The sequence below is a fragment of the Exophiala aquamarina genome (assembly GCF_000709125.1).
Source record: "Exophiala aquamarina CBS 119918 chromosome Unknown aczIA-supercont1.1, whole genome shotgun sequence".
Classification (NCBI taxonomy): domain Eukaryota; kingdom Fungi; phylum Ascomycota; class Eurotiomycetes; order Chaetothyriales; family Herpotrichiellaceae; genus Exophiala; species Exophiala aquamarina.
Genome location: NW_013550587.1, coordinates 1,717,701 through 1,741,780, shown reverse-complemented (window position 1 = coordinate 1,741,780; position 24,080 = coordinate 1,717,701). Strand labels below are relative to the sequence as shown.

General features: G+C 49.3%; 9 protein-coding genes across 9 annotated transcripts; 3 read left to right on the top strand and 6 right to left on the bottom strand.

Annotated features, from left to right (window-relative positions):
* Positions 1-423: 423 nt before the first annotated feature.
* Positions 424-945, bottom strand: A1O9_00613 (ubiquitin-40S ribosomal protein S27a; the record flags this gene model as incomplete). Its single annotated transcript, XM_013409776.1, has 2 exons — positions 424-794; positions 852-945. 2 exons carry the CDS (start codon positions 943-945, stop codon positions 424-426), a joined length of 465 nt encoding a protein of 154 aa, XP_013265230.1.
* A 1,750-nt stretch (positions 946-2,695) lies between these two features.
* Positions 2,696-4,126, top strand: A1O9_00612 (regulatory protein SWI5; the record flags this gene model as incomplete). The annotated part of the gene is made up of 1 exon (XM_013409775.1): positions 2,696-4,126. One exon carries the CDS (start codon positions 2,696-2,698, stop codon positions 4,124-4,126), a length of 1,431 nt encoding a protein of 476 aa, XP_013265229.1.
* Positions 4,127-8,985: 4,859 nt separating this feature from the next.
* On the top strand, positions 8,986-9,513 carry A1O9_00611 (uncharacterized protein; the record flags this gene model as incomplete). The annotated part of the gene is made up of 3 exons (XM_013409774.1): positions 8,986-9,114; positions 9,169-9,210; positions 9,262-9,513. 3 exons carry the CDS (start codon positions 8,986-8,988, stop codon positions 9,511-9,513), a joined length of 423 nt encoding a protein of 140 aa, XP_013265228.1.
* A 482-nt stretch (positions 9,514-9,995) lies between these two features.
* Positions 9,996-10,385, bottom strand: A1O9_00610 (hydroxyisourate hydrolase; the record flags this gene model as incomplete). Its single annotated transcript, XM_013409773.1, has 1 exon — positions 9,996-10,385. One exon carries the CDS (start codon positions 10,383-10,385, stop codon positions 9,996-9,998), a length of 390 nt encoding a protein of 129 aa, XP_013265227.1.
* A 521-nt stretch (positions 10,386-10,906) lies between these two features.
* On the bottom strand, positions 10,907-12,978 carry A1O9_00609 (uncharacterized protein; the record flags this gene model as incomplete). The annotated part of the gene is made up of 5 exons (XM_013409772.1): positions 10,907-11,327; positions 11,384-11,652; positions 11,735-12,103; positions 12,155-12,452; positions 12,506-12,978. The coding sequence occupies 5 exons, from the start codon at positions 12,976-12,978 to the stop codon at positions 10,907-10,909; spliced, it is 1,830 nt and encodes a 609-aa protein (XP_013265226.1).
* A 393-nt stretch (positions 12,979-13,371) lies between these two features.
* Positions 13,372-15,316, bottom strand: A1O9_00608 (uncharacterized protein; the record flags this gene model as incomplete). Its single annotated transcript, XM_013409771.1, has 3 exons — positions 13,372-14,422; positions 14,557-14,686; positions 14,749-15,316. The coding sequence occupies 3 exons, from the start codon at positions 15,314-15,316 to the stop codon at positions 13,372-13,374; spliced, it is 1,749 nt and encodes a 582-aa protein (XP_013265225.1).
* A 1,978-nt stretch (positions 15,317-17,294) lies between these two features.
* A1O9_00607 (uncharacterized protein) lies at positions 17,295-18,140 on the top strand (the record flags this gene model as incomplete). The annotated part of the gene is made up of 1 exon (XM_013409770.1): positions 17,295-18,140. The coding sequence occupies one exon, from the start codon at positions 17,295-17,297 to the stop codon at positions 18,138-18,140; it is 846 nt and encodes a 281-aa protein (XP_013265224.1).
* A 162-nt stretch (positions 18,141-18,302) lies between these two features.
* Positions 18,303-20,142, bottom strand: A1O9_00606 (uncharacterized protein; the record flags this gene model as incomplete). Its single annotated transcript, XM_013409769.1, has 4 exons — positions 18,303-18,751; positions 18,821-19,168; positions 19,228-19,447; positions 19,492-20,142. 4 exons carry the CDS (start codon positions 20,140-20,142, stop codon positions 18,303-18,305), a joined length of 1,668 nt encoding a protein of 555 aa, XP_013265223.1.
* Positions 20,143-21,079: 937 nt separating this feature from the next.
* On the bottom strand, positions 21,080-22,684 carry A1O9_00605 (uncharacterized protein; the record flags this gene model as incomplete). The annotated part of the gene is made up of 1 exon (XM_013409768.1): positions 21,080-22,684. One exon carries the CDS (start codon positions 22,682-22,684, stop codon positions 21,080-21,082), a length of 1,605 nt encoding a protein of 534 aa, XP_013265222.1.
* Between the last annotated feature and the right edge of the window lie 1,396 nt (positions 22,685-24,080).

The following is a 24,080-nucleotide window of genomic DNA, read 5'->3' as shown; positions in this document are numbered from 1 at the left end:
ATCAACGTTTACAGTAACATAAGATGCGGTAGGAAACGTGGGGGCCCTGGTGGGAGCGTCGGTCTTTGTAAACAAATGGGTGATCCTCGGCGCCTTGTCGATAAGGCTCCTTCGGCCAGCTACTATAGTTGTAGATGACCCCACAAGTGGCGAAAGAGGTACCGAGCACCTGGAAGCGAGAACACGAAGTTAAGGATATTCAAGATCATTAACGTTACAGATAGAGCATCAAGACTGGCATGGACACTGATTACGACTTGCTGACATTGGAACTATCTAAGTTCAGTTGAAAACATGGAGTCAGCCTTGGCACAGCCTGATGAGTTTCAGTGGCGGTCAAGACATCGATTTGGTAGATATTCCACATCTCGAATGACCTTTCAACGCCAGCTATGTACGTAGCTCGTCATGGCTGCTGCAAATTTACTTGGAATCATCGAAAACGTAGGTCAAGTGGCAACGACCACAGTATTGACGGTTGTGCATCGCAGCCATGAACACACCAGCACCGCACTCCTTGGTAGGGCATTCACGTCGCAGGCGCTCAATCTTGCCATCACCGTCGACCTTGTAGTACTTGAGAACAGCCAACTTGGTCTTCTTGCGCTTGTGCTTGATCTTCTTGGGAGTGGTGTACACCTTCTTCTTGCGCTTCTTTGCTCCTCCACGCAGACGGAGAACCAGGTGGAGAGTCGACTCCTTCTGGATGTTGTAGTCGGAAAGGGTACGGCCATCCTCGAGTTGCTTGCCGGCGAAAATCAACCGCTGCTGGTCGGGTGGGATGCCTTCCTTGTCTAAAGTGATCGTTAGATCTTTTCTTTACATTTCCCATTGCACGGAATCCGACATACCTTGAATCTTGGACTTGACATTGTCAATGGTATCGGACGACTCCACCTCAAGGGTGATAGTCTTACCCGTGAGGGTCTTGACGAAGATCTGCATGATGAAGATCTAGAAGAAAGCGACAGGGTCAGTTGCTTGCTCTTGAGGTGCTGCGCAAGAGCTTCTGAGCGTCGAAGGGAAGTGTGAGGGGACTGGGATGGTGTAAAGTGTGGGATTTGCAGAAGAGACTCACCTCGACAAAATGTGTCTTCCTCAATCTTCTATGCAGAAGCGGCTTGAAAGAAAAGAGAAGCAGGAAAGTGCGGCGGGTGGAAACTTAGAGGAAGAGAATTGTTGGTGTGGCCGGGAAGTCTTGGCACTAGAAGATTCTATCTTATCTAATCAGAAAAGTGGAAAACACCTAATCCGGAGGTTGTGGCGCTAGCACCCTGACAGTTTCCGTAGTTGCGCGGTTGCCTCGGACAACGGCCAATGTTGACGCGGCAGGGATCCTGTGCCTCAAACCAGTCGTGTACGCTCGGTGACGTCCATTCAATTACTTGATAGCTTCTACACACCTCCCACACCCCATTCCAATCCTCCATTCCTCAAAACCACCCACCCACTACCCAACACTACTCAGATTTAGTCCAAAGACATAAGAAACTACATCCAAGTCAACCGAGAAGCCTCTTAGGAGCCAGTCCTGAACAACTACTTTACTGCCCTGAGAGGGCCCCTTCTCATATCAATATAGTCGACAGCACAGTCTGCTGCGACTGGTGAAGCTGCAATAAGAACGACCGCTGCCCGGTCCGCAGCCCATAGCGCTGCGTGAGGTTAGTGCTGTTCAAATGTTCAAAAGGCTGGTGGCCGTGAGAGCTAATCATGTGCCATTTACAGTCTCGAACAAGGAAGGCCAATTATCAACCACACGACAACTACATATCCTTCGACAAGAACCATTTCGAACTCATCTCGCCTAAGATGATGTCCAATCCACCCCCGTCTCTTCAGCAACGACAGAGGATGCACCGGAGACAAAACTCGACACCAGTTGCATCCTTCGAAGCCATGAGGGTGAATACAAACCTGCCGCAACAACGCCAGAATTACCACCGACGTGGGCAATCGTTTGATCAACAACGAAGCCCCATAAGGAAGCACCATCACGGCAGCACAGTAAGTATAACTGACATAGGACAAATTCACGGACAACAAATTTTGCGAGAAGCGCAGCAGCAAAGAATACCACGACCGGGCCAGCAGCATCACCACCACAACCACCACCACCACCAACAACAACAACAACAACAACATCATCATCATCATCATCAAATGAATATGGACATGAACATAGAAATGCCAATCTCGCCAGCATGCGGTATTTTCACAAACATGCCAAACTCCCTTCCAGGGACACCATATGAGAACATGACGATGAATGAAATCATGCATCAGAATTCCCAGGCAATAGATTTCTCTCAGGCACAACAGTACTTTTCAGATATGAACATGCCAGTGTCAAATCTTCAACCCATGGGAGTCATGGATGAGAATAACCCACAATATTTCCAAGACAACCGTGGTGTACACGTACACCCAAGAACTGGCATTTCTTTTGATAACAGAAGAATGTCGCAACCAGATCTGCGGGTCCAGACACAGCTGCGACCCCATACGCCTTCGAATCAAATTCAGACTGGTAAGATAGGCACCACAGTATCATTTTACAACCGCGTATCTTTCGACTGACCTCTAATCAGCACAATTCCCTCTTACCCCACCCTTCAGCAATCATAATTCACATATCCAGTATTCCAGATCTCAACAGACTTCTCCTGCATTACAGTCACCTTACCCAGTCCCGATGGCGAGAGGGAGATCTTTGCAAGGTATCATCGAACATGACGAATACCGACAAGACTTCTTAGCCACCCCTACAGGTCCCTCCTTTGAGATGGCTGAGATGCCTATTCCTGAGCCTCGTGGACGACAACAAACTCCTCCAGCGCAGCAACATCAAGAGCCGACCAAGGTGAAGACTGAGCAGAACGTCTTTAATGATGATTTTGACTTCTCAAGCAACAACAGCCCGATTCCCGTACTAAGTTTGAACAACACCGCTGCTCCAGTTCTGACCTCTGATCAAGTTAAATCTGGGAGTAGTTCGCCTACAAGGCTTGCTCTATCACCACGCCGTATGTCGATATCAGACCTCAACCTCGAACCCGGTATTGAAGCATCCATCGAGGAGACAAATGTCACCCTAGATGATATTGCTCAATACATTGAAGGCCCAGACCCTGTGGATAACAAGTGGGTTTGCAAGTTCGACGACTGTGACAAGAAATTCGGTCGGAAAGAGAACATCAAGTCGCATGTACAAACTCACCTTGGCGACCGACAGTTCCGTTGCGATCATTGTAAGAAGTGTTTCGTCCGAGGTCATGATCTCAAACGCCACGCCAAGATTCACACTGGCACAAAGCCATATCCATGCCTATGTGGGAACTCTTTCGCGCGTCATGATGCTTTAACAAGGCATCGGCAGCGGGGGATGTGCATCGGAGCTTTCGATGGCGTTGTTAAGAAAGTGATCAAAAGGGGAAGACCAAGAAAGCATAGACCAGATATGGATGATCGCCTCGAGAAGGCAGGCCGGACGCGACAGAAGTTTGCTGAACTACAGGACAGTTATACCTCATCGGCTTCTAGCTGCTCGATGTCCAGCTGGGGTTCACCACCAACTGAGAATTTTGAGAGTTTAAGCATCAGAGGGACCTCACCGTACGAAAGCATGCCTTTGTTTACAGTAGCACCACATGTTGGAACACTTGATCCTATGATGAGCTTTCCCCCTGACAACTTCTCTTTTACTCCACCAGCAAGTCCTGGCTACTCAACAGGAAACAAACCTAGCCCGACTTACCGGGAGCTTACACCTGCAGAACTGGGAGACATTGCAGACTTCCAAACCTGCACTTCCGCGCAAATGCTTCCAGAGCTGCCTGTCATGGATCAGGGTTTGCCGCTCATCAGAATGGTGAATGGATTGTCTCTCCCGGATTCCGGACACAGCTTACCAAGCTTGTCGCATTCAAGTTCTTCACCTGCTGCCGATGTGGTAGTCTTTGATTTTTCTGATCTATCAGCTAGTGGTCTCCCTTCGGCATCACACACCTCGCAGCTACCCTCGAAGCTTGAATCCGACAGGAATGACTTCGATACCTTCCTCGATTATGACTCCTTGGACATGGGTCTCGATACCTCAAACCAGGATTTCTTTGTAAATATCTGATGACAATACAGGAAGAAATGACCGGAAGAAACGCACTTGGTTTCAAGAGAGCCTCGTGCATGACATGTAAACTAGCCAATGAGTCATGGGTGATTGACTACGGAAGGAACGGGTTTAAGCGGGTACAACGATTTGGGCATGATCATGTTGAATTCAAGGTGTATGTGCCCGGAAGTGTACGGGGTAGAGGAATCGGGATTCTTGCGTTGAAACCTTCTGGGGACTGTACAATTCCATTCTTTTAGGTGATTTGACTTCAAAGCGTTGGCGCCAGGACGGGCTTTTGGCAGTTGGCATTCACTGTCTTCACACCGTCGAATTAAAGGGTGGGGAATGGTGAGGCGAAAGCCAAGGAGAAGCGATGGCGCTGCACTACATTCGCTATCTTGTTTATTGCAAGGTGAACTTATAAGCATGCATGGCTGGCTTGGAATTGAAGGGGGGATTATTGAGCGAATATTGTCTCACTGACAGGCCTTTGGATCTCAGATACTGTCAAACGTACAGGCGCGAGTGTGACATACTACCATAGTCCAATCTGAAGAAAAAAGTTCGGTCCTAACATAGATTTTCAAACAGTAGATATCGTATGCGGTGGGTAGAAACAAGTATTGTTTGAGATTAACAAGCACATTCCTCCCTCCACCGGGGTAGGACGTCAAGGCTGAGACAATAAAGGGGGCTTTCCTAAGTAGTACTACGATAGTGCAGCGCACCATGCCCAGTCTGTCTGGGCTCAAAACTCACCAAACACATGTAGGTCAGGGCGAGAGGGGTGGGAAATATGCGCGGCCAGCAAGATGAGGGGTCTGCATCAGCAACTCCCTCCGCTGCTTCGATTCTAGTGAGGTGAAGTCCGTCAAAAGCATTCTCGTACGCGACAAAGGTGATGCGTTAAACTGGTCGAAGAGGAGAATTTGTGCAAAGGAAGGTCCGCGGTCATCGTTTGACTGATCCGTGAAGTTGAAGTAGCAGTAGAACAAGCAAAGAGTGATACGACGAGCACCAGAATGAATACGGAGCAAAGCGAAGAATTCTGGTCCAGCGTGAGGGTGATTAGCCATCAATTTGGGCATGTCCAGAGGCTAGGTAGTCCTCGACCAGAGGATGGAACATAGAATACTGGGTCTGCCTTGGAGGGGAACTTCCTTTACCACTTCGACAGCTGAGATATCATGGTCGGTTTGTTCGACCTAGCTCGACGGGTCAGTTGAGAGACAAGAGCTCAACCCAGTGGGTAACCTGCAGAGCATACTCAGATCTGAAGCTCTGGTTGGAATTTTTGCTGCGCTTTTTGCAGATCAGAGATGGCAAGAGCAACGGCAATGAAGGCTGTGTAAGACTGTAAGGGGACGTAATATTTGGTTTGACCGAGAATGGACTGCATTTCTCCGCCTCTTTTCCCCTTTCCTTTGGAATGAGGCGGTAGTAGGGGATCCGTTGCGAGTTAGATTTGTGTTTTGTAGAGAGGCCGCGGAAGCTGATGTGGAGGCATCAATATCCGAAGATGCGGTGGGGAGAGCGAGAGGATCCTAAGAAATCTGAAGCTGAGTAGTGTACTGAAGCTATGTTCCGAGGCTAAGGCCTGATCGTCCCAAAGTCAGCAACAGAGTTCAACTCAAATGTCCGTGAGACGTCGAAGTGAGGCACGCTGACCAACAAATTGCCTTGCCGGTCTTCAGCGGTCGATTGGTTAAGGGGGGTTTGTAGGCGCGAAACACAAAGCCTGTGAGTGGTAGCTCCACCCGCCATGTCGGTAATGGTCATATCTAAAACCCATCAGTCGTTTTCGGATGGCTTGATCCGGGGTAGGCTCCACGCGAGGGAAGACAGCATTGATCTCTGCATGGCACTGAGCGGCAGGTCTGGGCGACTGGGCATGACGGTAAGATGGTGGGCCACACCATCCATGCCATTACCAAGGTGAAAGCAGGGCCAATTTTCGTCGGCCTCGTTCACTTGCTAGTAGAGTTTTGGTGGTCGAGTTGGGCATTCCTTGTCGCAGGTACGCATCTCGCATTGACAATTAACCTCAGCTGTCCAGGCAGTTTAGACAAGACGACACATTTCTTCGTCAATAAGCTCCTTGATACATACGTCCTGAAACCAAAGGGGATGGCTTTCATCACATCAATACAGCTGGTTGTTATCAGATTGACGGAAGTATACACAGAACGCAAATGGCCGAGAGAGGGAGAGAAGAGTAATACGCACAGACATGGTGCATTCCAGCACTCTAGGCCGCTCATTTTAGAGAGCAAGACTCTCTGGGAAATGACCGCTCTCAGATCAACTAAATTGAGACAACGAAATGATGTCTAAGTTACTGGCATCCATCCAAGAGCCGATCATTTGAGTTTGTTCATCCTGTGTCTGATATGCTGGCTATCGTCGGAGGATGAATAGGCGAGGCTGGAAGAGCGAGGAGCCAAACACAAGGAGAAAGGGGGCGAGATTCCCCTGTTCACGACAAATGATGAGAGTTTGCTGCCGACCAATCGCGACGGTCCAAATCACCAGGCTTACCGCCCGCCGATCAATTGAGAGTGAGGCTGCACTGGTGTGGGAGGGATCCAGATTTGTCTCTTCAGAAGTCTAAGACGAGTGCCAAGGTCATGTGATTTGGTGTATTTTGGGAGGCTATGTTCATTTGAGCACAGCATTAGCATGTCATGAATAACGGACCCAGTACAATGGCTAATGTGATATACCTGGCTAACCCTGCAGAAACCCGGATACTTTCCTCAGATAGTGGTCACAATTCCCCGATGGGAAGAGATCGGAGCTGAGTGCTGCAAACGGTTGGATACAGTGCTGAGCACTTCGAATGTCCCTGAATATGTTGTGGACAGCTGCGTTGGTGACACGACCCATCTCGATAGTCAGAACTGCAAGTGAAATGATGTGCATGTTCCCCCTTTACGTGGATAAGGAGCGTCGCACCTACTATTTTTCAAAAGTGATAGACATCTCTTTCCGATAGCGAATCTAGTTGGAGCTCGGAGAATTACCAAGTTTGGATTCAATGTCAATGAAGTGCACCAAAGAAACCGAGCGCCGATCGGAAGCAAGGTCATCGGTCATCTGGCTCTTGTCGATCGGCATTGTGTACGGGATGATCCAGAGCCTTGTCATTTTTCATTTGTCGCACCATCGAAGATACCCAACTTTCAGGGCCTCTTGGCATGATCTTCATGTTCGACAGCGCCACTCGATCTTACCCAAGCCTCTCCAGGGGTTCTTTAGGGTCGCAGCAAAGACGATCCCGGCTCAGATTGGTATTCTAAAACATACCAGCGACGTCGTCTCGCCAGATGAAGGGAATTTTTGCAGACAATAGCTCCGAACTTAATATGTTGCTCAATCCGAAATTGTCTGTTCGTGTGTCTCAAGGGGTGCTGTGCTTTGTAGATTAATCAGGAAATCAATCAAAAGGAAGAAAGGCAACAGCCATAACTGATGCAACCAGCCAGCCAATCCCGGATTACCCAGGAGTGTATCCAGTCATGTACTCGTCTGGGTGCTTTTGTGTTCCTACGACAAGCGAGCCTGGCGCTATGATTGACCGGTCTGGAGCTCAACAATTTCCAGCCACACAAGAGTGAAAGCGCTAGGCTGATGCGTGGATTTCATTGCCACCAAGTGTTGGCACCGCCAAATGAGCCAAATTGCAAAGTGCCATGCTTCATTACCAGGTGGGGACTGTCAACCCAGGTATCTGCAGGTCGATATGATGAAAAACAGAGTATAACTAGTTAGAAATCCGTGGTCCACCATAAGGCAGAAGCGTCAGCAGCATGCTTCCCAATTCAAAAGAGCGCGATACCATCTAACCACGTGTGAAAGCGGTATTTGCGAAATAGTACGCAGCCGAAAGAAATGGGACGCGATGCTTGCGTCTGAGATTGCTCGCTCGATGGCGGTGAGGGCACACTGCATAGTCCGTGCAGGAAAATTGCATGTCTCCATGGACTGTTCGAGACCATGGCTTTTGCAGGTGGTCTTGCTCGCAGTAGACGGAATGTCGTAGAAGCATTAGTTAGATTTGCCCCGCGTTTAACAGTCTCTAGACACCAATGCACGACCGTGGGCTCGTGGCTCAGCGCCAAAAGCTGCCGACGGGCTTTCCATGACACCTAAACAACATGCTGATCATGATTGTGGCCTTTAAAATGGTGTAAGTGGAATGTTCGTACTCTGACCTACCACTGGGCAAGCAGCAGTGGTTCATCGCCGCCACGTGTAGAGCCCACAAGTGCCGCCTAAGGTGGGCTACTTCGGGAGAGAAGCGGGCGCAGTCTCAGTCTCAGTGGAGCTGTGCCTCAAGATTCAGGAGATGAGAGGCACACAGTCAGGTGTTACGGGGGTGGTGTTTTGGGAGTGACTGTTGAGGCATGAAGAAGAAGGATGATTCGTTTGCAACCCTCTCCGTTCTCCGCCTCACTTTGTAAAGTCGCCCGGGTGCGTCCGGGACTTTGATTGGTCGATCCTGAGGTTGTCAAGGATAAACGAGACCACTACACTCATATCAAGGCAACCATTTGCATGGGCTTGCTTCAAGACTTTGAACTTCCACCACGGCTTATTGTTGGCGGGACATGCCTCACGCCGACCGGCCGACCGGACTGCTCAAAAAGAGACATTGGGTGGACTAAGTCAGTTTGGTGGGATTCGGTGGTCTTCAAAGCCTTATATTATGCCTCAAGGCTTCTCTTGAGAAGAGTCCCAACTTCTTCATCATAACATGGCAGTCTTCCAACGTTAAGCATAGGGAGCCCGGCAATTCCTTTCATACAACCATCACGTTCTGTAATATATATACGTTTCAGACTGCAAGGCAGCCTCATCATCCAACGAAAATGCCTCAAACCGCAGGCCCAGATGGCGAATACTGGCTTCCTGGATACCAGCTCTCGCGGCATATTGTTCTACGACAGCTACAATACTTCTTAGGTCCGTCTGCGACCGTAAGGCCATACTCTCTCCATGTATGAAGCACAGTACACCCTGCCTCAAATCTAGTCAAGCTCATTCGGAACCAGGGCCGGGAAGGATACCTAATCAATGGAACACCCTTGACCAAGGTAAGCTGAGAATGAGTGCTTATCTGAAGCGCAGACACTGAGGTCAGGTAGGAACAAATCGAAGATCTTCGACGACAGTCCCATGAATATGAGAGGCAGCAGACTATCAGAATGAACGGCAAAGCAGTTGCCGATGCCGCCGAGCCTGATATCAACGAGCCTGTGATTGTGAAAATCAGCAGACGAAACAGCCCCGCCTACAGGGAAAGGGACAGGGATGGAGGCCAGATGGACAGGGACAGGGACAGGGAGAGAGATAGAGATAGAGATTCAGCATATTCCTGGAGCAGAAGGCACCGGTGACAGTTGCTACCTGGAGCGGACAACAATGGTTGCTTGCTTTGATCGTTCGGGTCAGAACAGAGCACTCTGTAATATGTCTCAAGCAACTTCGCATAGGCGTCAAACATCCGGGTCCTAGCTCAACGTGCATATGGTCTTGTCTCATGCATCTCCGAATATGGTCTCATTCCTTGAAAGTCACTGGCCCGTTGCCAGTGTTGAGCTTGCTAGTGTGGGAGGCTTGAAAAGGCACAAATTGTTGCGGTACACGGGATGGCGAGTGGCAAATGATTGGCGTCCTTCTGGGTCCTAAGGGCATTGCTGGCGAGGCTGGTCTTGTTTGGGTCATCGTACTTTTTTCGCGGTATGGTCAGTGGAAGGTGTTTCGAGCGTGGCGTATGGGTGGTAGCGATCCCCACGGCGGAATGAAGCGCCTACGGCGCCTTTTTGCCCTGATAAATTCAGATTTTGCACATTTTGTCCTGTTCACATTGCCTTGAGCTTCACGACCCTCTGTAAGTGGTATATGTCCAAGGCCCAACCAATACAGGCACATGATAATGTCGCTCTCCTTTTTTGACGTAGAATTTGACTTCGATCTCGGGCCAAAAGCTCTCCACTCCCCTTTCTTCATACCACGGACCAATGTCGAACTTGATGCTCCAAGGACTTCGTTCTCCAGCTGCAAACTGCTCCATTGTCTCAAGCAATGTGTTGCCCGATGGTGCCTGCCACTCCTTTACGCGGCCATCTTCATTCGTAGTTGCAGTAAAGCTCTCAACAGCTTTGCTGGAGGCTGAGTTGATGGAAAGCAGGGTAAGCGTGGCTCTCAGGCCGGAGGCTGGGGTGCCTGACACCGTGTTGAGAACGTGGCAGGTGATAGGAGAAGACATGATTATCAAAAAGAAAAATTCGGCAAAAGCAAAAGCTACAAGGCCCACGGTCGGGGCCGTTGCCTTTAGATATAATAAAATTATATGCTTGCGGACGGGTGCGAGACAGGCGGAGGTGGCCGAGGCTCGTACGTACAAGGAAATCGAGGGTACAGGCTATAGTATTAACTAATTAGTAGTACTTGGTATCTATAGGCGACAAGGCGGCCAGCTTATCTTTTGTTCGGGCGCCAGAAGCCTTCGGAACTAGTTAGCCTTACCCACTGCAAGTACGGAGCACTCCGTACTATGCCCAGTTAAAATCGTTGTATGGCGGTCGATGACGTGCGAGGTTCGGCCTGTCACCAAGATGAGGATGAGATCGACAACATGCAGTACCTAAATCGGCTGCCTCGCTCAAGGGCACGCTTAATTGCAAGAGAGAATACAGTTATGAATTATTGACGACCGGAATTATGTGGTTGTCGCTGCAGAGAGAACCCCCTTTGTGATTGATATGCTATGAAAGATTCGCCGTCGCTCTAGATTTCCTCTGAGGCTTCCTCGTCCTCCTGGTCAAGCTCGTGGTATTCTCTTGTAAGCGTAAGGGGTTTAAGATCGGCTTCCCTGTCTCGCAACAGATATCGGCTGACCACGAATGGTATGCATTCCGTGACTTGATACTTGACGAATCTCCGTGTCGAAACCGAAAAAACATCATCTAATTCATCGAGAGTCTTGAGTCGAGTCTCAGGGACGAAGAGAAAAACCAGAGTCACTGCTAGAATGTTCAACACTGCGTATAGGGCGAACGCTCCATCGGCTTTAAGCGCAGTCAGAAGGCGCGGGAATGTCAGAGAGACAATGGTGGCCCAGAAGTTCGCAGTGGCCACTGCAAAGGACATTCCCACTACGCGATGGGAAAGAGGGAAAACCTCGGCAGAATATGTGCTGGGGACAGGCCTGTATGGTCGACTACTTTAGTTTGTCTCACATTCTTTGCAAGATTGGTCACTTACCCCATTCCAGGTGAGTAGAGAGCGCAGAACAGATAAATCAAGGCGGCAAGAAATCCAAGGTGAGCCGGATTATCCGCAGGTATACGAAAGCTCAGACCAGCGGCGAACATCGTAATAGCCATCAGTGGCAGGGTCAGCAGCAACAAATACCGTCGACCCCAGGTGTCCATCGTCCATATTGCGGGAAAAGCTCCTAGACAATTGACAAAGCCAAAGATGCAAGATGCTAGTAGCGCTCCAAAGGTTGAGAAACCGGCATCAGAGAAGATCTGCAGAGTGGATGGAGAAAGCGTAAGCGATTTACAGAGTAACGTTGTCGACGCAGGTGGATATTCAAAGTAAGATACATACAGTAGAAGAATAAAAGGCGATTATATTTATGCCACAAAGCTGTTGTGCGAGCATGACAACGTATGATGCAGTAGTGGCTCGCCGGATTCGAGGGGTCGTGAATAGTTCTAGTGCCTTCGCTGGTAGAGATGTCTCCACGGTTGGTAGTTTTGACCTGGCTCGTTGCTGGATGTACGCAGAGTACACTTCTTTTGCAGCCTGTAATGGGGTGTTTCGAAGCTTGCATAGCGAGCGAAATGCATGGTCGTAACGGCTGCCATGCTTGATCATAAACGAAGGTGATTCTGGGCAAAGGTACACCATCATGAGGAGAGGAATTGTAGGAATAAATGGTCCAGCAAGCTGCCATCTCCACGTCTCAACATCCAACTGCCAGTGATTCTTTAGTGTTGGGAAGAACGTACGCTGACCAACACTTACATTGTAAACTGCCACATTGGTCACAAACCCCACGAATATTCCAAATGCTGTCCATAGTTGCCATGAAACTGCGAGGCCACCACGAATTCTCTCTGGGGCGCATTCAGCTGCAAAGACCGATGTTGTACTCGCGTTGATACCCAAGCCTATTCCGAGTGTCAAGCGGAACAGAAGAAGCTGCGGCCAATTCGCACTGATAGTGGAGCCGAGATTCGACAATAGGCAGAACATGCCACCAACGAAGATAGCCCCTCTTCGTCCGAGCTGGTTGTTGATGGGATCGGATAGCCATGCGCCCCTAACAACGTGAGATATGATCTTGATCGAGGAATTTCATGGAATGGGTCCTACATCAGACCGGCTCCCAGATAAATGCCACTGTTTATAAACCCGACCACAAAGTTGTCATGTTTACTGTCTGAGTCAATGCCAAAGGCTTTGGGAAAGGTCAGATTGGCCCCGTTCATTCCTGTTTGTGCCCATCCTTGCTCGATGGCGGCAATCGAGCAGATGAGAATGGTGAAGTATAGCATCTTTGGTTGTTGCCATTTCCGCTCGGCCTCATCCTGTAGGGCCTCTATCTCGGTATAGGTGAGGCCGTCAACTCTATCTAGCGACAAATCTCCTTGCAGAACAATGGACGCCTTGCGGAAGATCTCAGTCCAAGATGTCAAATTGTACTGGTCGACAAACCCCCGAACAGCATCGTGGGTATTCTCGTGAATGCTGGCGCCATGTTCACTCGCTGCAGACCCGCGACGAGATGACGAACTAGCAGAATCTGAACCAAAAGACTCTTGTTGCTGAAATGAAGGTTTAGACATCTTAGGTTGCTACATTTAGAGGTGTAGTCATCATCTAGGATGAATTTGGGATCGTGATGTACCTGTGAGGTGTGATGGTCAAGATCAGGATGTGTACTCGTTAAAGGTGCCGGCAGTAACGAAGTACGGAACAAGGTAAATCCGATACCGTTCTTTTTGGCAGGGGCCCTACGCCGCCTGGAGCTCAGAACATTTCAAACTGCCATTTTTCTTTGCTGCGCTACACCAACCCTCTGCCTCGAACTAGGCAAATGTAAAGAATGTGATCACAAAAGCGGTCTTACTCCTCGATATTACTAGAGATGCCAACAGAAAAAAGGAGTCTGTAGTGCAAAGAGAGATGAGAATGGGAGAAACTCTACATTGAAGTGAATACATATACATGACATGAGGCTATCCCATGGCAGGCATAGCCTCAACACCCTGCTGTTGAGCCTTCTTGACGCTCTTCCACTCGAAGAAACACGTCGCAAGGAACGCTACACCTGACACGGCAATGGTCACACGATAGCAGTCCTTCAAAGCATAGACATACGCCTCGATAGCCTGGTGAATACGGTCCTCGAGCCCCATTCTTCCCAAAGTGTTGCGGATAGCAGTCGCGCCAGTGTTAAGGAGCAGCTGAGGGTCCAGGTCTGGAGCGTACTTGGCCACGCCGGTGACTAGACCATTGGAGAAGACCGACTGGCCGACAGCGATGAAGAGTGCGCCACCCAGTGACTGACAGAACATGAGCAGCACTGTCCCTTGAGGAATATCTGCCATGGGCAAGGTAGTCTGCACCGCCACCAGGGGTAGGTTGAAGCCGAAACCTGCTCCAAGACCAGCGCAGATCTGGTAGCCAAACCATTCGCGGAAGGGCGAGTCCACAGTCCAGGTGCTGATCAGGCCATACCCAATCGTCATAAGTGCACTCGCGAAGATCAGTAGGGGCGTGTAATATCCAATGAGGGTGACTAATATGCCTCCTATGATTGAAGTCAGGACCGTAGACAGCATGAGTGGCAAGATCTGGATGCCGGATTTTGTGGGCGACGAGCCCTTGACGCTCTGAAGATATAAAGGCAAGTAATACATCAAAATAAAGATACCTGCTCCGAAGAAGAAAACGAAGGCACAGGCTGCCATCAAAGTGCGCCGTCGCAGAAGGCGGGGCGGGATCGTCGCGTCTTCGCCTAGGCGCCACTGTGAGATGCCAAAGAGGATGAGAAGCAGACCCGCACCGACAAAGAGGCCGATGATGCGAGAGCTATTCCACGGGTAGGTCGAGCCACCCCATTGGACTGCCAGTAGCAGACATATGATTCCTGGAATGAGAATTGCGGCTCCAACAAGGTCGAGTTCGAGAATGCGTTTGAGAATTGGTTTCTCTGAGAGTTTTGGGTCCTGCGGAATGTGCAGGACGACGAGGACGACGACCATGGAAAAGCCACCAATGGGAAGACTAGTTTTATTAATTGTTGGTTAGCAGTTGAAAGCAAGGCGCATGGTTCATCTCCACCATTGTGCGCGCAACACACATCCTACTGCTTAACTCCTTCTCCAGAGAGACGCTTGAAAAACATCTGACAAACTCACTTGATATAAAAGCACCATCTCCAGGACAGATGGTCGGTAAAAACGCCTCCCAGGAGTGGACCTGCGACGGAAGCCAGACCCCACATGGCGCCAAATAATCCAAACACCATAGGGCGACGAATCAATGGGACTACACGACGGGTATTAGTACGTCTGGATGTTGGAGCTCACGATCTTGGGCGTTAAACGTACGAGAATGAGCAATGATAACCAAAGCACCCGAGAAAATTCCTCCAACCCCAATTCCTGCAATAGCTCTCCCAACAATAAGGGCAGTGCTCGAAGGTGCAACAGCACAGATCAATGATCCCAGCTCAAAAACGACAATAGCGCCCAGGAAGACCCATTTAATCTGAAAGAACTTATAAATTCGACCGAAGCTGGGCTGCAACGCGGTACTCGTGAGGAAATAAGCACTGCCATACCACCCGATGTCGCTAATACTGTTGAAGCGATCGGTGATCTTTGGGATAGCGGTCGCGATAATGGTTTGATCGAGAGCAACGAGGAAGACGGCCAGGCACAAGGCGATGATAAGAGTGACGAGTTTGAGGCCGTGGGGGTATGTGCTAAGGTCCTCAGTCACAGTACTGACTTCAGCTCCTGCTTTTGCCTCTATTTCTTGATTGGAGATCATTTCGTCTTTATCGATGCCGTTCTCATGCGCCTTATCAACAGATATCGACGACGATGATGATGATGCAGACAGGGGCGTATGGCCCTTAGAAGGAATCTCTGGTCTCGAGTCTGTTTTGGCCATTGTTGTCGCTTGCGCCTGGTCCTCTTCTGGAACTCCCATCGTGTCTAACGCTATAGCGAGCCAAACAAACAGATCCAATGTCTGGAGATGAAGAGGATGAAAGCTCACTTGATGAGGTCACAGGAGCCGGCCCCAATATATATGTGTGTGTGTGTGTCATAGGTCGAAGCACCGAAAAGGTTTCGTATTAGCTTTTGCCTTAAATACGTGAAGAGGACAAGAAGGACGAATATCTTCTCCGAAGTAATTTCACTGGCTGGAATGTGACCACATCCGACCCGTGCACCTTCCCAGAAAGAACCCACACTACATACCCAGATATCCACAGCCAGGGGACATATGTGTAGATTAACCTCTGATATGTCAGCTGTTGTTGTGATTCGAGCTTGTTGTTTCCCCTGTAGAAACGGAGAGGAGCCCGAGGTTCATGTTCAAAACTCGGTCCTCTGGAACGAGTTGATGCCGGATTCCGCCTGGTTGGCTCCACCCGGCGGGATATTCTCCCGTTTTCGTCACGTGAATGTTTAGTGCTGTCTGAGTCTAATAATTTGCGACATTGCTACAAGCACTTCGTACGGAGTAATTACCTCTTATAAGGGCTCGCCCGCATTCATTTACGAGTACGGTTAGACACCATTCAATGGCAGCTACCCAGTCTACGCTGTCTTACCTGCGTATTCCTACGAGTACATTTGACCACAATTATCAGCTGAAGCGGCAGTCTGTAATGTTGCTACAGCCTGCTGACAGCATGATGACCTTGCCTATGGCCGCGAACTGACCTTTCAGGTGGGTGTCAGCAATTGTTCCTAAAAATCGATAGGTCTAATGTTGTAGGGAATTTGGTCGGGGCCGTTGAACAGTTATTTCACCAATAAGTTGACCTTCATCAACAAGTAGTATGATAAGCATGGGAAACGTCGTCTCTTCAGCGGCAACAAAGCGCCTGAACAAGCCCCTTCCTATACGACCAATTGAAGACCAAAAGATTAGTGTGAAGCATCGAGTAGTTCGTAACGCTACGAGGAATTCCACCGTCTGCTTTACTGATCTGCACCAACAATGTCATTATTCTTGCCGCACATTGTCTGTCAGCTGCCTACAGGAGTCTAATTATGTGTCCTGTCTTGGAGACTTTGAGGGGGTGGAACTTTGACTTTTTTCCTTGAACACCACTGCCTGTTAAGGCTTACTTGAGTCATACTCGTATGTGAGTATGCCTCACTCAGTCTCGTTGGGGGAATGTTGGTTGGCCATCAGCCATCTCTCCGCTCTTCTCTAATCTTTAAGGCCTACTACTGAAACATGGCATTCGCGGTGGTCTATAGTCCAAGTAAAGCCTAATGTGACATTCTACCAATGTACGTGGCCTGATGACTTGAGAGTTGAGGCGATCACGTCAGCAAGGTTTGAGTCCCACGAACTCGAGATGTACAGGTAGCTTACTCCAGACCCCACAGGATTCCAAGCCGGCTATCCATTTGAATGCTTGTCAGAAACCTGACGGCGCTTTCGCTTGCGAGATGGTTATACCCACATCCTCCCGGGCGTTTCAATCCATGGTAAACGAGTGCTCTTACTGGGGACGAAGCTCTTCCTGCGTCAGCTCTGAGAATCTGACCACAGGAAATCATTCAAACGACTCTTGTTCCTCAGGGAAAGAAAGCTTTAAAGTAACTTGATCGACGTCATTGATGTAGAATTCCTTTCTCTCACACTTTTCTATCCTATTGGTCTTCTAGCTAGTTCCGTCCTGGATAATGCTCTTGGTCCTCAAACGGTCTTCAACTTTCAAGGCCTTTCGTCTTGGTTGTCGTCGTCGTACAACCGTGTTCCGAGACGGACTGGCTGTTTCCGAACAATAAAGACCACAACAACTTCGGGTCAGAGTAGCACTAACAGAGGCTCAATATTTCAACGGTCGATCTAAGTCACTCTCGCGATTCTATCATCGGCTTTCCCACCCAAACAGGTCACAATGACGAGCCTCTCAGCGGCAACACCCTCCAATCCGACCAATCTGCCACCAAGGTACGAGATCCGGAAGTTAACAGTGGAAGATATACCATGGGCAAAAGCCATTGTACTACACGCGAATATATTTCACTCGTCCATCTGGCCCATCACTTATCCCAATGGCAAGACAGCACGAGTGTACAACGCCTTCGAAAAGGGAGACTACCTCATTCGGCATCAAGTAGAGTCAGGTCATAGTTTGGGTGTCTTCGATCTTGAATACAAGTTCAAACGAGAGGAAAGTAAAGCCACCGGTGGTAAGCTTTACTGGGATTTCAAAACGACCAGCCTTGGAGCAGAGGAGTTGCTTGAACAAATGGACTTCCCTCTTCTCAGTATTGCGTTGTCTTACGACCAGATCAACCCAGTCGTACCCGAAAAATTGGGGCCTCTGATCGAGGAATTGCCGCTTTTCGGAACTTCCTATCATATCCTAGAGGAGTTGGATACGCGCGACGACTCGTGGAAAGCAACTCGACCGAACGAGGTTCTGCTCCGCAACGCCACAAGCTCTAGGCGCGATGCCGAAGGGTTAAGACTCATGGCCAATCTAGCTCGCTTTCTCATGCGGTATGCCGCACAGGAAGGATTCCGGGCTATTCAGATTGAAACTTTCGATGACCGTGTTGCTAAAGTTTGGCTGGAGCCGCCAGCACCATTCAGAAGCACGAAAATTTCAGAATTCAACACTTGGGAGTATACCGAGGACGAAGACGTTGATGGACAGGTTCAGAAGACCTTCCCATTTGGTGATGCTCATCAGACGATTGCCAAGGTGTTCGTTGAATTGAATCCCGAAAGCCATTGATGTGTAGACGGCGTCAGATCTACATAGATCAGATGATTAGTGAAAGAAGAGCACAAAATTTCATTTTAGATTGGGAAAAAATGCCACGTAATGACTATCAAAGTAGTAGCGGTAATCAAATGGCCTTTCCGGCCCTCGTGACACTAGACCCCTCGTCCACGACTATTTAACCTTTTCAAACCCTACAAAGGCTGGTAGAGTTTGCCTTATCTCTTCACCGTAATGAGCAAGACCTCCAGCATAGTTGACCTGCTCGAAAGCCTTGTCTGGCTTACTACCTCCCATATAGGTAGACTTGGTTGTGGGGAAGAGACTGATATCGGACAGTTCATTGATGTGTTTCTTCCACTTCTCTGACGCCTCATTGGTTGGATTAATGTATTTCAAGCCTTGGCGTTCGACCTGCTTGATGGCATCAACGATCCAACGTCCTTGGACCTCAACGCTTGTGGGTCCGTTGGAAAGGAGAGTTGGTCCATGAGGTCCGTAGAGGTGGAACATATTGGGATATCCGCTGATTGTTGTGCCCAAATACGTGTAGGCGGCTTTCTTCCACTGGTCGGCGAGGTATTCGCCAGTGATACTGCGTAGTCCCATGGCCGTCATTCCTCCTGGAGATTAATGTTATCATACTATTCGACTTGCACAGCAGGGATGGTATGTAGGTAGTATCGACTTACCTGTAACGACGTCAAATCCGGTAGCAATGCAAATTACGTCGAGCTCGTGGACACTGCCGTCTTTCAACTTAATGCCTTTCTCAGTAAATCCCACAATCGGATTGTTCTTTATGTCAACCAAGTCGACATTTGGACGATTGAACTGCTCATAGTATGAGTACTCTAGGCAAGGGCGTTTGACACCGAATGGATGTGGAGGCTCCAGAGGCGCCAGCAAGTCTCTCGTCTTCGCGTCACCAATACGATTTCGAACATTTCTCGCCCAGAAATTGTAAGCTTCACGGTTGGCCTTGGGATCATATAGGTAATCTTTGTAATTCCCAAGCCAGAAGCGGAAACCACCGTCATCTATGAAGCAATGTGCCGTTAGTCGGTTGCAGGCTTAGATGCAGGGTCTCAATACCTACCCCACAATTTTTGGTAGAAGGCTTCCCGCTCCTCTGGGGTGTCTTCCCAAGTACTGCGCTCTGAGAAAGTGTAGAGGAAACCACCGAAGCATTTCTCTCTGAAATTGAACAGCTCTGGATAATTTGCCTTGGCCTTGTTTTGCTCTTCTGCTGTTAAATCTCTCTTACGCATCGGCACTGCCAGATTTGGTGTCCTTTGGAAGACTTCAAGGTGACCCGCCTGCTATGGGTTAGCCTTCATCAGGGTTGAGGAAAAATGATCACCTTGGGCCCCCAAGCTTGAGCAATCTGAACCCCAGAGGCTCCAGTACCAATGACACCGCATCTCTTACCAGTGACATCGATGTTGAGGTCCGGCCAGAATGACGAATGGTGAATGACACCCTTGAAAGAGTCTATTCCGACAAAGTCATCCGGCACATACCGCTTCGCCGCAAAACCTGCTGCAACCACCAGATATTTGGCCTTTGCGACTCTACCATCCGCAGTCTTGACATGCCAGCGTCCCGCTTTTGTGTCAAATTGTGCATCGACGACGACACTGTCGAATGCGGTGTTGCTCTTGATGTCCAGAACTTTGTCGACATGGTCAAAATAGGCCCTAAGATCCTTGTAGGTCGGATAATTGGAAGGCCAGGTCCAGTCTTTGTAGGTTTCAGGGATCGACAACTGATATTCTGGGATCTCTGAGTCTACCATGGCCCCTGGGTAGCAGTTCCATCTCCAGGTGCCGCCGAGATCGTTTCCTGCCTCGTATATGACGGTCTTGAATCCAGCTTTGCGCAGTAAGTAGAAGCAGAAGACACCACCAAACCCACCACCAACAACCAAGGCGTCCACTTCTAGGTTGTCGGCATATGGGCCTGTGTTGCTTCTTCTATGAGCGTACTCTCGAAGTTCAGTCTTGATTGCCATCTTGATATGATCTGATGAAGCAGCTAAAGCACTCTCTGGTCAAAAGATATTGCTCATGGCAGCAGATCTAAATACCATGAGCAATATATAGCCTCGTTTGCAGGAGCCAAGATCATAAAGATGGCCCAGAATGTCGGAGGAGTCAGGCGGACTCCGGTTTGTATCGCGGAAAATCCATAGGCGGATCCGTGCCATCGAAAAACAGGGCATTGATTCCACCTCCGCAAGTTGCCGAGCAATATCTCTCGCTTACCATTGAGAGGCCTAGGTATCCAGGTATAAAATGACATTCGATGTTAATCCGCTGCCACATGAGGAAAGGCTCAGTTTGTAGAGACAAGGATGGACGGCCCCCTCTTCCCACAGTCTCCGCGTGAGTTGCGGAACCGCCATGTTCAAGCTGATGAGCCTTGAGGGCACTTTCTGTAGCCAGGGTAGTATTGCTCGTTGCTTCCACTTACCATTGGGTCATCTTTAGCACTCAAAGGGGTGCCCAATGGGGTATCTCTCGTTTGGAAAGGGGTAGGGGAGAGAAATAGCAAAGTAAATTCCGGGTCAGGTGAAATGGTGTGCAAAATACGCGTCCACGCTTTCCATAGGTGAACCAGCCATTTGCATGGTGTTGGTAATCTCCATACTTCAACTCTTGAGTAAGAATGTCACAGAATTGAACGACAACATGTACCAAAAGATAACAGAATTTTGTGAATGTTTGCAAGACAAGAGACGAACGGACTCCGTCGTACAGATCCTACTTCACAATACTAGACTTCATTTTACACAAGACGAGCGTCAACACAGCTGGAAATTGCAGATTCTTCCATCATAGAAAGTCACGGAGACATTTTATGATAAAGGTCATACCATAGCGTTTCCAGAATAGGTTCGGCCTTCCTTCTTTTGCCACTTCGAGAGTCACATCCCTGCCGGCCCGGAATCACGAGCGATACACCGTCTGTAGAGCGTCTGTAAGAAGTTTCGCAGCCAAATAGGCCATATCGGATTTGTTCCCAAGGTTGATTAGACCATCTATGCAAGATTCACATCGTGTTCTCGTCAATGCACGCTCGTCTGCCAGGCTCAGTCGTGACTTGCTTCTCAAATTCGGAGGCTTGCTGAGTAGATCCAAGAAGACATATCCTGCTCTGCTAAAGGACTGGACAAGCACAACAGTCCACGGTTCCGAGAGTAGCGCAACCTGGTTGACAGGGTAGGTGAAGTCTCGTGAGTTTGAAAAAGACAGCGAGGGGCCATCCAGTGAGCAACGGCAGAGGTTTGAGATGGAGATGGCGTTTTTCTTTCTCAGGTCACTTGAAAGTGTAGCAATTCGCCGCTTTTCTGTATGTTCCTCGCCGCCTAATCCAGAGCTGTCCAATTCATCAATGACATCTGCGAGGAGCAAGGCTCCGAGATGCCAGTGGCCAGCAAGAACGACATACCAAGATTGGATCCGGGCCGGAAGATCGTGATGATTTTTCATACAGTATTCGATAAACCGTCCATACGACTTGCTCCAGAACCTGTACACCTTAATGGCCTCCTCTAGTGCGGCCTCAAGCACCAAACTTCCAGATTTCCTAGACATAAGCTTTTGTATGTGTCCAACTTTTCGAAAAAGTAATACCTTGACGGGGGCCGCGTCACAAAGAATGGCTGCAGCTTCTTCAAATGTGCAAGACGACCAAGTTCTTCGTTCGAGGGTCTGCACTTCAAGCAGGCTTTTTCCATCCAGGAAGAAAGATCCCCATATCTCCCCAGACGCTGCTTCTCTATCAGCATCTTGCTGCCTAGAAGTTGGCTGCCACCCGTCGAGGTCGACTTTTACCACGTCGACAATTGATTCGTCGCTACGTGCGCTTACGGAGTTTGAATTCGCGCCTTCCTTCCAGGGATCTGCGACAGGGACGCCAGTGTCTTCGTCCGAAAGAACTAGAGGCCTTTGCAGAACCGTAGCAGACAGTGTGTCGAACATGATAGCCAACCATGAAAGAAGCTTGAATGTTTCTTGATGCTCCTGGCTCAGGCTGACCTCTGTCAAGGCTCGAGATCCATTCGCTATCCTGTCTGCACATTGTGAGTTTGACTTGAGCATCTTCCGATGTTGCTCGTCCCATTTCCAGCGAGAAGAAGCTAATTCGCGTAATGCTATGTCAAGAAATATTGGTGGGCCATCTGCGCTGAGGAGGTCTTGCAGGGCTTCCCAATTTGAGCGGAGATTATCATCGGGCGATCCCAGATTCCCAATCGACTCTGCTGATGACTTCGACTCCCTTTGTTGGAGCCACTGATTGACATCTAGTGGTCGTTGAGTCAAAGAGAAGATAAGATTGGCAAACACCACCTTGTATGACTGCAACCCCGCAGCATTCAGTAGAGCCTGCCGAGCTTGGTTCCACAGACTCTCCTGCATAGCTCGGCCAAAGGCATCGGCTGACGCCAGGTCCGGATCATCATGGAGATGGAAATCATCGTTTAGGAAAGAGCGTGGTGATCGAACTCTTCCTCGATTGCCAGATTGAGCCCACTGGACACCAAAGGCCATGATGGATAGGTTCAAAGCTTTGCTTGCTTGCTCTTGCTCCGTCTTTGTCAGCTGCTTCCCTGGTAGACTTGAAGAGACTTGATCGAGCCTGCAGACTCTGGCGTATATTCGATTTGACCACTTTGGACCCCATTCTCCCTGAATACCGTCGACCACCAGGGGCCTGGACACAATAGCACGACGGTCTGACCTATTTGTACTGTAGGGACAGTTCCTTTCCGTCAGCCAGCATGATAGTGCATTTTCCAAGCTGTCATGGTAGACGTGAAGCCAGTTCTGGCTCAACGCAAGGCGATTATTTGCGGAGGATACTTGATCCGACAAGAAGAGAGAGGGTGAAAAGACGTTGGAGGAGTCATCATGTTCTGAGCTTTCCCTCGACATGATGAGCGGCCAAGCTTCAATATCTTGTGGCCAGCTAGCTCCAGTATATGAAGCAGGGAGTGATTCGTCAGTTGACTGCAGAACATCAAACTCCAATTCGGTAAGGCATTCTGGGTCAAATGAGTACCAGGAAGCACCATTCTGCCTGTCATCAAGAGCATCAGAACCTTTGTTGATTGTGCGGGCTGGAAGATCTAAGGAAAGGCCTTTCAAATATGTCGAATCTCCATGAGATGGATCTCTCAAGCCCGGAAACACCGACGGAGACGAAGAGTGCCTCTCTCCCGCTGAATCGTTGATCGTACCATTAAACGCTGTCCAGGGTTCTAGTGTCTCAACATCGAAGTGGTCCCAGTCCTGGTTTACCGAAGAAATAAAAGTCGGTTCTCTCTGAACTGGTGACCACCGTGACGAGGTGTGCTCTACATTGCGGGAAGCCTTGCGTTTTGCTACATCGCCAATGCCCTTGGAGCGGCGATGAATTTGTTTGGTACCTGCCAAGTTGGGCTTGGGTAAGGAGTGTTGAAGCCATTCGAAGGTGCATATTTTCCCCCCTTTTTGGCAATTTGAACAGCTCGCTACAGGGTACTGGGCACCCACTGGTAGATGTTGTGTATTACCACCTTCAAAACGCTCAGCGAGCAAAGCAGCATCACACGCACGCTTTGCTTTTCTGCACTGATCGCAGCTACTGTGCTGTTTTCTTCGGACCCGCTTGATAACGATGTTTCTTTGCTCCATAATTGCTCACAAAGCGGAGTTAGACGAGCAGACACAAGGGTCTGTTTTCATGTCAAGCTGCAGAGACGAGGATGCTCTGCTCTGCTCTGCTCTGATCCGTTGGTATGCGTGTACTCTCGGTCGACCGGTGTTGAAGTCGGAACCCGCGGCCAATCTCCAGCTTCTGACCCCGCATTAACGGAAGGCGGGGAAATCCCCCCATCTGCGTAAGATCCTTCTTCGCGGAGTAGGAGAAGAAAGCCTTGCCCGGAATTGAAGGTAGGCTCTCATC